This window comes from Bos indicus x Bos taurus, chromosome 16, assembly GCF_003369695.1.
Source record: "Bos indicus x Bos taurus breed Angus x Brahman F1 hybrid chromosome 16, Bos_hybrid_MaternalHap_v2.0, whole genome shotgun sequence".
In the NCBI taxonomy this organism is placed as follows: domain Eukaryota; kingdom Metazoa; phylum Chordata; class Mammalia; order Artiodactyla; family Bovidae; genus Bos; species Bos indicus x Bos taurus.
The window spans coordinates 61,250,831-61,267,275 of record NC_040091.1 but is presented as its reverse complement, the minus strand read 5'-3'; the positions used below and the strand labels follow the sequence as shown (position 1 = coordinate 61,267,275).

General features: G+C 34.4%; 1 protein-coding gene across 1 annotated transcript in view; it reads right to left on the bottom strand.

The window, feature by feature from the left end:
• The window catches only part of XPR1 (xenotropic and polytropic retrovirus receptor 1), a 208,150-nt gene that overhangs the window by 37,783 nt on the left and 153,922 nt on the right, over positions 1 to 16,445 (bottom strand). The window contains exons 8-11 of the mRNA XM_027565490.1: positions 12,643 to 12,833; positions 12,254 to 12,433; positions 6,903 to 7,074; positions 5,297 to 5,491 (exon numbers count right to left, since the gene is read on the bottom strand). Of these exons, the coding sequence (XP_027421291.1) occupies positions 5,297 to 5,491; positions 6,903 to 7,074; positions 12,254 to 12,433; positions 12,643 to 12,833 (738 nt within the window). The remainder of the gene's footprint in view (positions 1 to 5,296; positions 5,492 to 6,902; positions 7,075 to 12,253; positions 12,434 to 12,642; positions 12,834 to 16,445) is intronic.

Genomic DNA, 16,445 nt, shown 5'->3' with positions numbered 1-16,445 from the left:
ACACAATTTACACAGAAGTGCTAACAAATTACATTTATCAGTTAAAAGAGCAATCAAGAAAACAAAAATTAGAGAAAAGACAACAAAATGGCATCAAGGTGTAAGTGTTTTTCTAAAAAGCTTTTTCTTTTAAATGACAAAGATGATACAAAAATATAATCTATTCAAATCTATAATATTTTAAAAATAATTTAAGGTAAAAAGAGATTGTTAGTATAATATTTATAAAACCATTTAAAATCAGCACAAAGCCAAGTAGATGAAAGTTACTCAAGAAACTTTAAAGTCAATTTAATATTCTTAAAGTCAATTTAATAATCAGAAACAAACAATATCTCATATTTGATTTTATAGCATCCAGCAAGATTTAAGCCAATGCTGACAAATGGTGAATTCTAAAATAATCTGTCTCTTGTCAGCATTATTAGTTAGGCTAGAAAAACTACAGCAAAATGTATCCAATTTCAAAAGGGTTAAAGATTTGAGATACTTTCAACATTAAGTCCAAAATGAAAGCATTTTATTCAAATGAGATTTTTTTTAAAGTTTGTTTATGTCTTTAAAAAGTTAATGAAACAAAAGTTTCCCCAGAGATTAAAAACAATAACAACACTAAACTGTGTTTCTATTATAATGTAACAAGACTAAAATTTGGAAATTCTGGCATAGAAGTCTATTATTCACGGTAGAAACAGGGTAACCAACAGGCCATCCCCGGACAGAGGAAGCACTTCAGGACTATGTGTGCTCACCCAAAACAATGAAATGACTATTTGCACTGAAGGCACTGAACTACTGCTGAGGAATCCTCATTAGGGGCCACAGCACGCCTTACAGAATGTTAAAGACGACGAGATCTAGAAGATATGAGAGATCTGGGCACTGGAAAACAACAGAGCAAACAAATACAAATGAACTCAGCTTTTAAGTGAGTAGAGAATCTCTCTTTTCCAAGTATTTTAAAATGTCTTATAGTAAATGCTAACAAATGCTAACAAAAATGTCTGAAGTAAAATATGAAATATTTTTAAAAGAACTTTTTTTTAATCCTTCTATGTATTCAGAGAACAGCAAAGAGTAAAATCTACTAAGAATTTATAAATATTTTAGAATGTTAGAAACTGTAAATGAAAAACAGAAAATCTAATGAAGTACTCTCGCTGCATCAATGGATTAGAAATAACAACATAATGGCTTTTTCTATTATTGTACCTCCCACTGGCTTTTCCTAGCTAAGGCCAAGAAACCTCAAGAATACACAAAAACCATTTACAACACTTTGCTGTCTCCTCTACTACCAATTCCAACAAAAAAACTTGTAGGAATGGCTTTTAATTTAGGCTTGTAATGAAAAGTGGATTCTTAAAATAAGATTGGCTTTGAGCGTTTCTAAAATCAGTGATGGAAAATAAAATATATTGAAATATTTAAAGTGTGTTTCCTTCTTACTACAAGGGAGGGCTAGCTGCAGTATTATCATACTTACTCCCCTCACTTGAAAAAAATGGCTTTAAGTATAGAGTTAATTCTTGTGCATCCATTTTTACAAACCATGCAGCATAGGCCATAACCTTTGGAACAATCTTGAAAATGCCCCCAATAATGCTGTTACTATGGTAACTCTTTTAGGCTAGTTCTCTGAAAGGACTCAGAATCCTGAGTCTGAACAAGGTTACCTCACCATTTTCTACACTTTCCCCTTCAAAAAATGCGTCCTTTGCAATAATACATACACATTCAATAGAAAAAGATCTACATCATTAACCATACAGAATCTGTTCTTTTAGATCAATCATCATTTCTAAAGTCTATGTTTTCTGATATCTTTTCTCTTGGAATACTGTCCAAGGAAACAAGAAAAATCAGATTCTACTTCTGATCATCATTAAATGTCAAATTTTCTGTCAAGGGTTACTTCCAATTGTCTGTTTGGTAAAAAGAAAAATTAGTGATAAAAACATTTAATATGTAGGAACTATAATGTTTTTTTTAATAGCAACTATAAAAAGTGTTCGGTACTGTTTTTTTAATTTAAGGGATATGGTTAGGCTATACAACCAATGTTCTCTCTAAAAAATGCTTGTGTGTTTAAAAATTTGTCTGTGGGCACATGAATCAAATTCAGTCAGTAAACAGCTGTTACTTGAACAAAAGACCAAACACATTCATAATTGATACCTGGTAAATACTCCCACCATACACATGCAAGGTGATCCTAAGTGTATCTTTTAAAAAATTTCCATAAAGGAAGACACATATAAACCAGCTCTAGGCAGTGAAAGTAAAAGTGTTATTCGCTCAGTTGCAACCCCATGAACTGCAGCCCGCCAGGCTCCTCTGTCCATGGAATTCTCCAGGCAAGAATACTGGAGTGAGTAGCCATTCCCTGTTTCAGGGGATCTTCCTGACCGAGGGATAGAACCCAGGTCTCCTGCATTGCAGGCAGATTCTTTACCATCTCAGCCACCAGGGAAGCCCCAATAAAACATACCTGCAAAGCACAATAAGTTGATGCACAACAACAACAAAAAGTTTTGACTGAAGTTAACATACTTATGTATACCCCTGTGTAAATACCTCACTTTTTAGTTTTAGTTCTGAATTAGGGCTTCCCTGGTAGCTCAGCTGGTAAAGAATCCGCCTGAAATGCAGAAGACCTGGGTTCGATACCTGGGTTGGGAAGATCCCCTGGAGGAGGCCATGGCAACCCACTCCAGTATTCTTGCCTGGAGAATCCCCATGGACAGAGGACTCTGGTGGGTTGCAAAGAGACAGACATGACTGAGCGACTAAGCACAGCACAGCACAGGTAAGAATTAGTAAATCCCTATTAACAGAGGAGCCTGGAGGGTTATAGTCTATGGGGTCGCAAAGAGTCAGACATGACTGAGAGACTAAGCATGCAAAATAAGGGTTAACATACAAAATACACAAATAACTCATACACCTCACCATCCAGAAAAACACACCTATTTAAAAAATGGGCAGAGGTCCTGAACAAATGTTTTTCCAAAGAAGACATCCAGGTGGATGTCAAGCACAAGAAAAGATGTTCAACATCACTAATCATCATGGAAATGCAATTCAAAAACCACAATGATTTATCACCTCACATTTTTCAGAATGACTATTACCCAAAAGACAACAAATAGCAAGTGCTGGAGAGGATGTGGAGAAAAGGGCATCCTTGAGCACTGTAAGTGGAACTTTAAATTGGTATAGCCACTATGGAAAACAGTATGGAGTTTCCTTAAAAAATTAAAAATAGGACTACCACACAACCCAGCAAGTTCATTTCTGGGAATTTTTCTGAGGAAAACAAAAGCACTAATTTGAAAAAACATATGCACCACTGTGTTCACTGCCTCAGTAGTAATAGCCAAGGTATGAAAGCAATCTAAGCATCCATCAATAGATGAATGGATAAAGATGTGGTATATGCGCAGAACGGAATATTATTCAGTCATAAAAAAGAATGAAATCTTGCCATTTCTCATGACACGAATGGTTGTAGAGGGTATTATGCTAAGTGAAATAAGTCAGATAGAGATAGGTAAATATTGTATGATTTCACTTATAAGTGGAACCTAAAAAAAAAAAAAAAAGAACAAATATAACAAAACAGAAGTAGACATATATACAGAGAACAAACTGGTGGTTGTTAAAGGGGAGGTAGGTTACGGGATGAATGAAATAGGTGTGGGAGACTAAGAGGTATAAACTTCCAGTTATAAAATAAGTCACAAGGATCTAATGTACAGCATAGGGAATACAGTCAGTAATATTATAACTTTATATGGTGATGGACAGTAACTGGACTTATTATGACCACTTTGTATAAAAATACTGAACCACTACAATATATACCTGAAACGAATATAATATTAAGTCAAGTAAAAAAAAAAGAATAACTATTAGAACATACTGGGAAGCCACCAAAAGCAGGCAAAAAGCCTGAGCTTACTTTGGAAAGACACTGGCAATAAAGAGTAAAACTTCTGAGTTTGTGGCTTTTTGCCTAAGGGTGCTCCCAATACCCCTTCTACTCCAATAACAGAAATATCAGTCTTACTGCCTACAGGACAGAGTCAGGGTTGATGGAATGGCTGGAAATTTACAAGAGTAATCCTTGAAGGAAGAGACCTTCACAAAGGCTAAAATACACAATTTGAATACACAATGTTAAGTATCCCAGGCCAACAAGTAAGCATGTACAATGGAGAGCCTGAGGAGCTAGCCAAACAGTAAGTACACATAAGAGAGGAGTTATAAAAGAAAAAAATTAAGGGAGCTTTAGGATGTGATTCCTTCACTAAGGTATTTAGTTAAATTATATCATTTAACAAGAGTGCTTCCTTAGTGGTAGAATTACTGGCTACATTATCAATGTTACTGCAATCGCAGAATCTACTGCAAAAAGTGGAAGTATCAATAAGGTGTTCTATTGGACCAAATCTCAAGCTTTTCAAAAGAAAAAAATCACCCTAATCTTTCAAGACCATCAGACACACAGCAGCACTAGGTAAGGCTCCTAAATACAGCATCTCAATTAAAAATCACCAGAAAAAATTTTATCAAGCTATCTAAAAATAACTGTAATAATTTCAACTGGTAACATTTCTTTAGATGAGAGTGCAGCTTCTAAGGTGTAGGCTGACACTGATTTAAACAAAGAAGGAAGGCATTTTAGTAAAAGCAAGTGAGATCTTTGATTGACAGTTCTTAGAAGAAGGTTAAAAATTCAAAAGGAGCGACTGCATGTGGCTCAGAACCTAAAAGCCTTTTTCTCCTCCCAACAGAAGAACAGTCTCAAGTAATAACTAGTTGCCATGGAGATAAGAAACTAGAGAGATCAGAGAACTCAATTTGCAGTTAAATAGGCTGGAAACAAACGTTACTACTTGGTGAAGGGAAACGATTAAAAATATACATGACTGCCAGAGGGAATCTTTTTCACCTAGCATTTCCCAACCTCATTAATGAACAAGAAGTCTAAAAAACCAAATGAAAACCCAAAGTGTCTTGGACTGAACCCCTTAAATAAACATAATTCAGGATTTCAAACATTATCACAAATCCTTCCTATTCTGTATGACTTTGATTCTTTTCAATGTGTTAGTAAATTCTGGAATGAGGCTAAAATTGTGTTCAAGGACAAACTACTTACTATAACTGAGGGGGCTGGAAATTCAATGGGGAAAAAAAGCACGACAAATGGATAGGTAACCAGATTAAGAAACAGATTCACGTGGTAAAAATCAGGATTTTGAAAAATCTTTTCACATCCATTGAATACCTTTGTGAGTGCTGTAAAGGGCTGCAAATGTCACCGTGAAGAAAGTCGTGGAGTATTTCCCAGCATTAATTAAATGAGGAAAGGCTCTTTTTGTGTCTCGGTATCGGCGCAGGCACTGGATAAAGCGAAGCCAAGCAGGAATGCACTGAACAACAGCCCGCACACCATATGAATATTTGTGGCAAATTTCTGGTTCTGTGAAGATTTCAAAGAAGAAAAGATTACAATTAAAAAAAAAAAAAAACACTTGTTCACATCATTTAGTCATATACTGTAACCATTAGGAAGTCTTTAAGAGCAACGAACCTGCTTTTCAGAATCATTTTTTTCTTTGCAACTATTATATTAAACTTTTTAGTGATCAGAAGGCCGAGAGAGAAGGTGAAATACACAGTGGGAACTTATAAAAACCTACCCACTCAGATTTACAGTTTTGTAATCTATGCCTTTGTGTGCGTGGTCAGTCGTGTCCGACTCTTTGTGACCACAGACTGTAGCCTGGCCAGCTCCTCTGTCCATGGGATTGTCCAGGCAAAAATACTGGAGTGGGTCGCCATTTCCTTCTCCAGAGGGTCTTCCCAGCCCACGGACTGAACCCAGGTCTCCTGCATTGGCAGGGGGATTCTTTACTGTTGGAGCCACTTGGGAAGGCCCCTTTGTAATCAGTTTTGTGTAGTTTTACTACACTCCTTCTCTGGAGGAGTGTAGTAAAACTATAAGACAATTAGAGGTTGAGTACATTAATCAAAGAGGAAAAAAATTAGTGAGCTCTGTAACCTGAAACATCTGGAAAACCTAAAAATATCACTGTTGATGACAGTTTTATGAACTCCAAACCCCTACAACATATCCATTATAGGTTGTTCACATTCTTGTTCTTTGAAACAAAAGAAACAAACAACAACAGCAACAATAACAAAAAAACAAAGGGCAGAGTTTACATTTTTAAAATAAGAAGAACAGAGTTGGTAAATCAATTTTCTTCAAATTCTGGAAATGTATCATGGTGGCTCAACATATAACAGAATTGTGATTTGCTGGAAGTTAATGAAAATCTGTGTTGGCGCTGGCATCATTAACTTTCGTTAGTCACATGTTACATAATCTGTCTAAATTTGGTCTTCATCATTAAGGCAAAATTCCCTAATAACTAGAATACCTGGCATAAGCTATAGTAAGAGTGACAAAAAGAGCCAAAAGAAAAACAAGGTCTCCAATAAGAACTAAAAAATCTCTAATGATTTGCTCAAAGCATGTGATCTAATTTCTAAATAATCAGTATTTTTGATCATCATAAAGCAATACTGTGATGGCAATTGTTGACAATAGAGCATCTGTGATATAATTACCAACCTACTAGAAGTTTTTTAGTTTTAGAATTCTTTAAATATAAGTTGTATATCTCCTGGCAAATGAGTGGCTAAAATTATAATATATAATTTAAGAGCCAAATTATATCAGATAAAGATATTGCTAAAACAGAGCCAAGTACATTTAATTAAGTTTGTAATATTATTGGATGAGCTTAAATTTCTCAGTTATCACTCCCAATATTTCTTGGTTTACACTGGCAGTTCAGTAGTGTGGATGCACATTCATACCCTACCTTGTGAATCTTTTGGCAACAGGCCCTCACTGTCCTCCCATTTGAGCTCAAAGCTGTAGAAGCAGATCATATATTCCAGGTCCATCAGTATCACTGACAGGCTGTTCAGCTGATCGGCCAGCCAGAAATCAGCAAAGCCTACCTTATGGAAGGGGGCTGTAAATACTCGAAACTAGGAGAAAGAAAAAAATCAGAAAACACAGAAACAAGAAAATTCATATTAAATTTATCTAATTTGTTTCTTACTCTACAGCATGATTTAGTTGATAAAATGGAAACCAATGAACCAATCACAAACACAGGGACTGGCAACAATAGTTAGGTTCAAAATTAATAATGAAAAGAATGAGTTGAATAGATCACTAAGAAAGAAATTAAAAGGGTGGGGCATGGGGAAGGCAGGAAGAGCAAGAGTTAAAAAACAGAAAGCAGAGAGGTGGGAAGAGCTGAAGTTGAAAGCAGAGAGAATGGCAGAAATGCACTGAGAGGACATTTACCATTAAGGTCTAAGATAAATTTACTGGAGACCCATGTGCTATGATTATTTCTGGAATATTCTCCCATCTTAGCTAAGTGAATACAAAGCTCTTCTTTGCCTACAAAAGGTAGGAAGGGAAGGATAGTACCTTGGCTGAAGTATGTCTCATTCCCTAACCAATGTCACTTTCATTTCGCTAGTGCCATGGCAATGATCATATCTGTGAAATTATGTCAAAAAAATCAGCCCACACCCCACTATTATGAAAACAATGATAAATAAAATTCAGGTTATATGTCTTGAACACTAATCCATGCTGCATATTTTTCTCATGATGCATTTCTTATAATCCATTAACTATAACAAATTCTATGTGCTAGGTGTTATCCATATCCCCATTTACAGAAGATAACGCCTTCTAACCTTATTTTGCGGAAGCCTGTTTACCACTGCAAAGGAAAATCCTGGCATTGCAGAGGGAGGAGTCAGATACTTATCACCAGAAAGAGGCTCAAACTGTACCAACTTGCCTTGAAAGGCCTTGAGTGAAGTGAAGATGGGATGAAGGCAGCTTTCCTTCTTACCCTGTTAGACCCTTTCTATCTCACATAGGTGAAAATGAACTCCTAAAACAAGGAATTCTAAGCAATTGTTTTGAGAAAATGAGTCTACAGCTCCCCTGCCATCAAGGTATTTACGGTTCTTTCTATCCTTTCTCTAAATAATTTCTTTGATTATTTCAGGGAAACAACAAACGGTTTTGTTACAACTCAATCCTGGGCGACAGCTATGCTGGAGCTTTAAAAATTAGAGCAGGGGTCTGCAGGACACAATATAGGCTTTAAAACGTAACTTTCCGAGCTGACATATTTTGAGTCCATGGTTCAATCTTTTGATCACTTGCTTACTTTTTCAGGAAGCCAGAAACTATATTATCATCTGCAACCACAAGCTCCAGATACAGCAAACTTTTTTTTTTTTTTTGGAGGGAAGGGTCAGATAGGAGGTGTTAGGGATTGCGATGTTAATCATTTATGCACAAAGAGGCTCTGGCACCAGTTTGTATAATATTTTAAGAAACTCTAGGTATAGAATGGATTTAAAGGATTCCAAGAGAGAGAAACAAGAGAACAAGTTATGACATAACAGCAAAGGATCAGGAAGTCTAACTCAGTCTCTAGTCATGGACTTTTGTGAAACTTCGTAGACTTCTGTGAAACTGGTAGCCTAGAGCAAATTTCTCATTTCTCACTGACATGAGACTACCATTACTGTCACAACCTGCCAAACCAAGCCTTATAACCTGGCTATTAGAGAAAACCTCTGTAAGAGCAAAAGAGTAGGAGAGTGTATTAAATAAGAAACAAAGAAACAGAGGGATGGACTAGAAAAGGAAAGGAGTAACATAAAATAGAAACTGAGAGGAAGGGAAAATTTACAGAAGGGAGAAGACGAAAAAATAAAGGAGGGAGTGGTTAATGTTTGTATAAGAGAACCAATGAACTTAATCATAGTCATTCATGCATTTAACAAAGATTCATTAAGTATTTATTATGAATTATTTATTATTTATTTACTCATTAAGTATTTATTATGTCAGGCATTGTGAAGATACTGAATAAATAAAACATGGCCTGTACCACCCACAATCCCTTTGGGCAAATAAACACCAAAAGAAATATTGACAGCACCATGTAGTAACTGCTATTACAGACAAGCAAACGAAATATCCCGGAAATATTTAAAAAGAAGTGAGCAAGTAGTTTGGTCAGAGGTGTAGGAGGAGAGATGAAGATAAAAATAAATAGAACATACTTAATTCCCTGATAAGTCAGGCCTTAACACATGGTCAAATTCATCTTAGATTTACCCGAATTCTCCCTTTTAAGTGAGAATTCTCCTTCCTTTCTGGCTAAGGTCTTTCAACTTCTACTTTGCTTTGATTTTAATTAAAATAACTGAGAAACTGTATTAAGAAAGCTAGAAACAATCTGGATATCTGATGTTTTACCCACATACACAAAAAGGCCACTAATTAGTTACTATAAAGAATATATGTTAACATCATCTTCTAATTAATGTAGACAAACAGTTAAGGAGATAAAGTCTTAATTTCTACTTATTGATAACCACATTCTTTCAAATCTGATTTTAAGATTCCATTAGTTGATCCAATAATCAAAGTTAAACATCTTACATAAAATGACTACCTTTAAAGGTCTGTTAAATGGTAGTGTTTAAAAACACAGGTTATGGAGCCAGAATGCCTGAGCTTACATCCCATCTCCATTACATCCTGGCTGCATGACCTTATTTAAGTTCTTTGAACTTTAGGTTTCCTCATTATAAAATGTGGATTAATAGTAGTTCCAGTCTCATGGTTTATTAAAAGGAATAAAATAATTGATGAGGAGGGCATGGCAACCCACTCCAGTACTCCTGCCTGGAGAATCCCATGGACAGAGGAACCTGACGGGCTACAGTCCATGGGGTCGCAAAGAGTCAGACACTACTGAGCGACTAACACACACAAAATAATTGATACACATAAAAATGCCCAGACAATGCATTATTAAATGAGAACATTTCTGCACTTATACCAGAGATATGTGTAAAAATTTGATTATACAACTAAAGAAAATATTAGAAAAACCAATTCCAAAATAATATAGAAAAATACTCTAACTTAGGAATTTTATGCAGCCCTCTATAAGAATAAGTTGATATTTTTGTTTAGTAAATCTGAGGCATTTTTTTATGCTTCCTAATTGGATTACAATGAGGACAAATACAGATCTGGATAGAGGATAAATGAACTGATGAATGCAAAGAAACTGTATCAGTTTGACATAAATACTAATATCAAAACAAATCAATTTCTTAAAAACTTTCTTCTAGCATCTATTGGGGAGAGAAATAACATATCAATTCAAATTAAAATATGAATATAAATGGTGCCCAGTGCCTACCACTATGGCCAGGTGACATGTTCTTTTTCCATGAAAAATTGAAGAAAAAGAAAGGGAAATGTAGTTCACTTTAGGATGAAGCTTTCAAAAGAGCTGTATCAGGGAAATTTAACTACAGTAGAAACATTCTTGTTAATTCACTAGAAATAAATCTAAGGGCAAATTTTTTCAGTGAGATTTGAATTAAAAATAAGTCAATAGGTCAATTAATATTAAAATACTCTATAAATAATTTTTTTTACTATTTACAATTATTACAAATACAACAAACCATAATGCTTACTGTATGTCACTGCTTCTGACAGTATATTTTACCGTTCTCTTATTTCTTCTCTTAATATTACTGCCAACCTATTCCATCAACAAGTTCTCATTTATTAACACAACAGATGCACAGATAAATATCGACTCAATGGGGAATCATTCTGCTAATAAGAATAATTGGTCATGCATGAATCATAGCAGCTTTCTATTTAAACAAAGAAGGATGCACTTGGGAAATGCTCACTTAGCACATAATGTACACAACTGTACTATTTTGTTATTGTAATGATGCAATCATATTAACACCTGAATTTTCTAAGTCTTCCAAATCTCATCTGAAATAACTTTATAGAGGTTTCATAGTAATTTAGGGCGGAAAAATAGGTGTTTATAATTTTGAAGTTATTTCCTTGTAATCAGAAGAATATTACATTTTATGAAAATAACACAAAATCCAGAAATAAAATGACAACCTCAAAATAAGAAAGGTAATGTAATATTGTAGTAACTGGAAATGATTTATTTTTAGTACAAATTTCAAAAGAGAAAAAAAAAATGGCCCAAATTTTTATCTTAAAAAAAATTCTCTAAAAAGCATGTTTTTCTAGATGATGACAAAACACATTAAAGGTGATGATGATATGACTTCTTACACACCTCAGCAGCTAAGTCCCACACTCAGAATACAAACTTGAAATTAGGCCCAGTGGTATACTTACAGGGAATGATTTGCTATTTAGTTATTTATATTCAATAAAGTTTGCGGAAAAGAGGTAGACTCTTAATTTGTGATATACAAATAAATACAGATAAATGAACAATCAACTGGGGAGAAGGGAAATCAAGATCTGGGCCATTTTCTTTTCCATATTGCTATATATATTGGAACATAGGTTGCTTTTAATTTGTTTAGTGCTTACTATGTTTTTTTAAGAGAAAGGTCATATTTTGTATCTTTAGATTTTATTAAAACATTCTTAACTGATTTTCAAAACAGAGATGGTTAAATTTGAGAGTAAGCAGGAGTTCCTTCCCAGGGCAATCTTTACAATATCCCAAAATGTACAATATAGCTACCATTTTTGCAGGAAATTTCATGTCCTAATGCTAAGACTGCTTGATTTTGAGAGTAAGAAATAGGTAAAATGGAATTTAAAAAGTTAATTTCTCAAACTAAACTTGGAGATCTAACAAGATAATCCTACTGCTTTTAGAGACCCAGTACTTCACAAAATAAAAATATTTGACTATTTATGGTAACTTAACAGGTATATAATAGTTTAACCACCTTAAAAAAAGGAAACAAAGTTCTACATGTTATCACAGTTGATTAAATAATCTGTATAGTAATTAATTATGAATTATTATCATTTTCCAAAATCACTGTAATATCTCGACACTACTCCATTATGAAGGAAAAAAAAATGCATGAGTGCTTTTCTTGGGGCCAGTGTACTCCATAACATCAAGTGTACCAGTTACACTGTGTTCTTTGCTCCTGGAGCTGGGGTACCACTCATTTAAACTACAATGTGAACATGACTTCTGAAGTGGGGCAATACAGGAGTTTTGTTTTCATTCTAGAGAAAGCCAATGATCAATATATCACTCTACAAATGATACAAAATTTCTGGACTTACCAGCAGTTTAAGCAGCCAAAACCGGGATTTATAATAGAAAGTTTTGGTGGGGTTGATGAGAAAGAAAACCATAAATCCATAAAGGGCAAGTGGGTACACATATGTGGGGATGACACTAATTGGAGCAAAGAAGCATGCCAGAAGGCTCAGGCACCACAATATCCCAAGGAATCCAGCAATCTGATAAAGGATGGGAAAGACAAAAACAAAGAAAATTATTTTTATTTTTACCATTACATAGAAAATCTTTAATAAAACAAAGATAAGAAAAATGGTTTAATTATTATCAACAATCCCCTTCAAGTAGAAAATAGAGTCTAGTACCCACTAAACCAGCCACATAGCTAATGAAAACTGTATTCATAGGATATTATATCTGGTTTGATTACCTCAAAGAGATGCTGATGAGACAAATTGCTTCTTGGATTAAGTTCAAAGATGAGCACATGATTTACTCCAGCCTGTCTCCAACCATACGTGTTGATGCCCAGTAGAAAAAGGAATTCAATCAGAAGAAAGCCACCCCGATAGATTCTTATCAAGGGCCATATATTTCTACCTGCTTCAAGTTTAAATATAGCTGAAAGAATATCAATTAACTGGTTAGTCAGGAAATCTGCAACATGTCCTTTAACTGTCTTTTCTCTTCTCAATGATATAGCCCTGGCAGAGGAATTTTTAATATTCAAAATGCGATCCTAGGTTATTTCAAGAGCCTGATAAACTTGCTTCAAGGTTCTTCTCTTCATTTCACTCTGCAAAATTCTACCAGAATAATTTTCCGGAAAATTTGACTTTCAGCCTACTTGTCCATAGTGAAATAGCTTAGAACCATCAGCTCAGCTGAGAATTTCTGGCATGACAAAACTTCTTTGGCTTTGATTTGGCCGTCACTGAGCTGGATATAGTAATGTCTACCTCAGAATTACTATGGAAATTATAAGAAACACTATACAAGAAAGCAATGTGAAAGTTGAAATGTCACATAAATGACAACAATATTTATATAATGTTTATGTACTACATCCTAAGGATTGTATCTTTACATATAACAATTTATCTAATCTTCACAATGGCTCTGTGAGTTAAAAACTATTATCTCCATTTGACTGACAAGGAAACTACAGCACAGAGACGTTAAACACTTTGCTCAGGGTTACCAAGCTAGTATACGGCAGTGCCAGGATTTTAACTCAGTTTGCTTCAAAGCCCAAACTCTTAAATTACTACATTCAACTGCCCATATGCCCATACAAATGTTCAGTTATCACTACTATCCTATAGCTCTCCAATAATTATCATGTTCAAACATGTGAGCCTCACGATTCAAGTTCCTCACAATCTGATCTCCAACTCACTTCTCCCAAACTTATCCCATAATGCCCCTAAATTAATTCTTATCGCCTGATAAATTTTATTTTGTTTGAACAAATTCACTTTTCATATCTACTTAAGTTGCTCCCTGTACTTGAATGGCCTTGTTCCTTCTTTTGACCAATTCTATTTCTACATTATTTAAAAGTCAGATTCTCATCTGTTCATAAATTGACTGAATCAGTATGTTTCATTTTGAGCCTATGTGCCAAAAATTTCAGTTTGGCAACTAATTTCTCAATTTTCCAAATAACTATATAATTTAGGGTTAGTACTCACTTGAAATTTTATACTTGGAGTCAAATACTATAGACCAGATTTCAAGTCCTAAATTTACTAGGGCATATTTAATTTTTCTAACTCTTAGTTTCCTTGTTGGTCAATGGGGGAGAGTATCTATTCTCATCAGTTTAAGAAGATTAAATCTGAACAACAAAAATGGCTAAAACAATGTTTGGCCCATTATGAGTACTCAGTATGTATCAGTTTCTTTTTCTTTTTACTTGATGAAAATTCATGTTTTCATTAATTTGACAAATGTTTATGGGGTGCCATTATGTATGGCATAATTCTAAAACCTGGAGATTCAATAATGAGCAACAGACAAAATAACTGTCTTCAGGAAAGTTCTATTCTATATAGTATCAGATAAGAATTTTGAAGAAAAAAGTAAAGGCATAGAGACTGTTAGGTGTATTTCAGGTAGGGTAGTTAGAAGATGATATTTGCAGGAATCTTAAGGAAATAGAGACTGGCTTGTGTGAAGGAAATAGAGACTGACTCATGTGAAGGAAATAAAGACTAACTTGTATGAGTATTTGGAGGAACGGAGGCTCCAAGTAGAGGGAAGGACAAAGAACCCTAAGATATGTATAAGCCTCATTTAGTCCAGGAATAGGAAGAAGACCAGGGCCACTATGACTGGAATGAATGAGAGGTAAAGTGGCAAAAAGTTATCTAAAGGCATATGAGGAAGGATTTGCTGTACTTTGTCAAGATTTAAGCTTTTACTCAGATGTTATGAAGCCAATGAAAGGTTCTGCATATAAGTGATACAACCAGACTAATAATTTTAAAGGGCTACTCTGTCATGTGAAGAACAGACTGCAAAAGAATAAGTATGGTAACAAGATTAGTTAGGTGGTTAAAAAATTTTTTTTTAATGTGTATATAGTTTTATATACTGATTCCCAAGCTAAGAACACATATACATTACAATAGTCAGGAAACAAAAATAAGTACAAATCCCAAAGAATACACAGTTAAACTACTAGAATTAATAAATGCAGTAAAATTGCAGTCTACAAGATCAACACACAAAATTCAGTTGCCCTTACATATACCAGCAATGAACAATCAAATGAAATTAAGAAAATAATTTCAATTACAAGAGCAAACAAAAGAATAAAACATCAAGGAATAAATCGAACCAAGGAGGTGAAAGACTTGGACACTGAAAACTACAAAACACTACTGAAAGAAATCCCATATTCATGGATTGGAAGACACGAGACTGTTCAAATGGCAGTGTTACAGATTCCATACAATCTGTATCAAAATTCTAATGGCTCTTTTTTTCTTTTGGCAGAAATGAAAAATTGATACTCAAATTCATAAGGAATTATAAGAGGTCCCCAGATAACAGCCAAAACAATACTGAATAAAAAAGGTGGAGGACTCACAATTCACGATTTCAAATTTTCCTCCCAAATAGTACTGGTGTAAACACAGACATACAGACAAATGAAATACAGTGAGAGCTCAGAAAAAAAATTTATGCATCTATGGTTGATTGATTTTCAATAAGAGAGCCAAGACTGTTCAATGAAAAAGAATATTCTCTTCAACAAATAGTACAGAGACAATTGGTTATTCACCAACTGGTTATTCACATGCAAAAGAATGAAGCTGACCCCATTCTTCACAGCATGTACAAAAATTAGTTCAAAATGGATGAATGAGCTAAATATAAGAGCTAAAACTATAGAACTCTTAGAAGAAAATATATGGGTAAACTTGTAGAACTTTGGTTGGATTCAGCAATGGCTTCTTAGATATGACATCAAAAGCATGAGTAACACAACATCAAAAACAGATAAATTGGACTTCATCAAAATTAAAAAATTTGTATATCAAAGGACATTATCAAGAAAAGAAAAAGATAATCTAAAAAATGGGAGAAAATACTTGCAAATTATGTATCTGATAAGGGTCTAGTATCCAGAATATATAAAGAACTGTAGCAAATTAGCAATAAGAAGACAACTCAATTAAAAAATGGACAAAGGACTTGGACAGATTTTTTTTTCAAAGAAAATATACAAACAGCCAATAAGCACATGAAAAGATGTTCAATATCATTAGTCATTGAAAGTGAAAGAAACAGTCAGCTGCTCAGTTGTATCTGACTCTTTATGACCCCATGGACTGTAGCCTACCAGGCTCTTCTGTCCATGGAATCCTCCAGGCAAGAATACTGGAGTGGGTAGCCACTTCCTTCTCCAGGGGCTCTTTCTGACTCAGGGAATCAAACTTGGGTCTCCTGCATTGCAATCAGACTCTTTATTGTCTGAGCCACCAAAATGACTTGAACAGACATTTTTCCAAAGAAAATACATAAACAGTCAATAAACACATGAAAAGATGATTTATATCATTAGTCATTAGAAAAATGCAAATCAAAACCATGTAAGTATACTACTTCAAACCCACTAGGATGGCTATAATTAAAAAAAAACAAACAGGAAATTCCCAAGTATTGATGAGAATGTGTAGAAAACAGAATCCTCATAAATCGCTGGTGGAAACAGAAAATGGT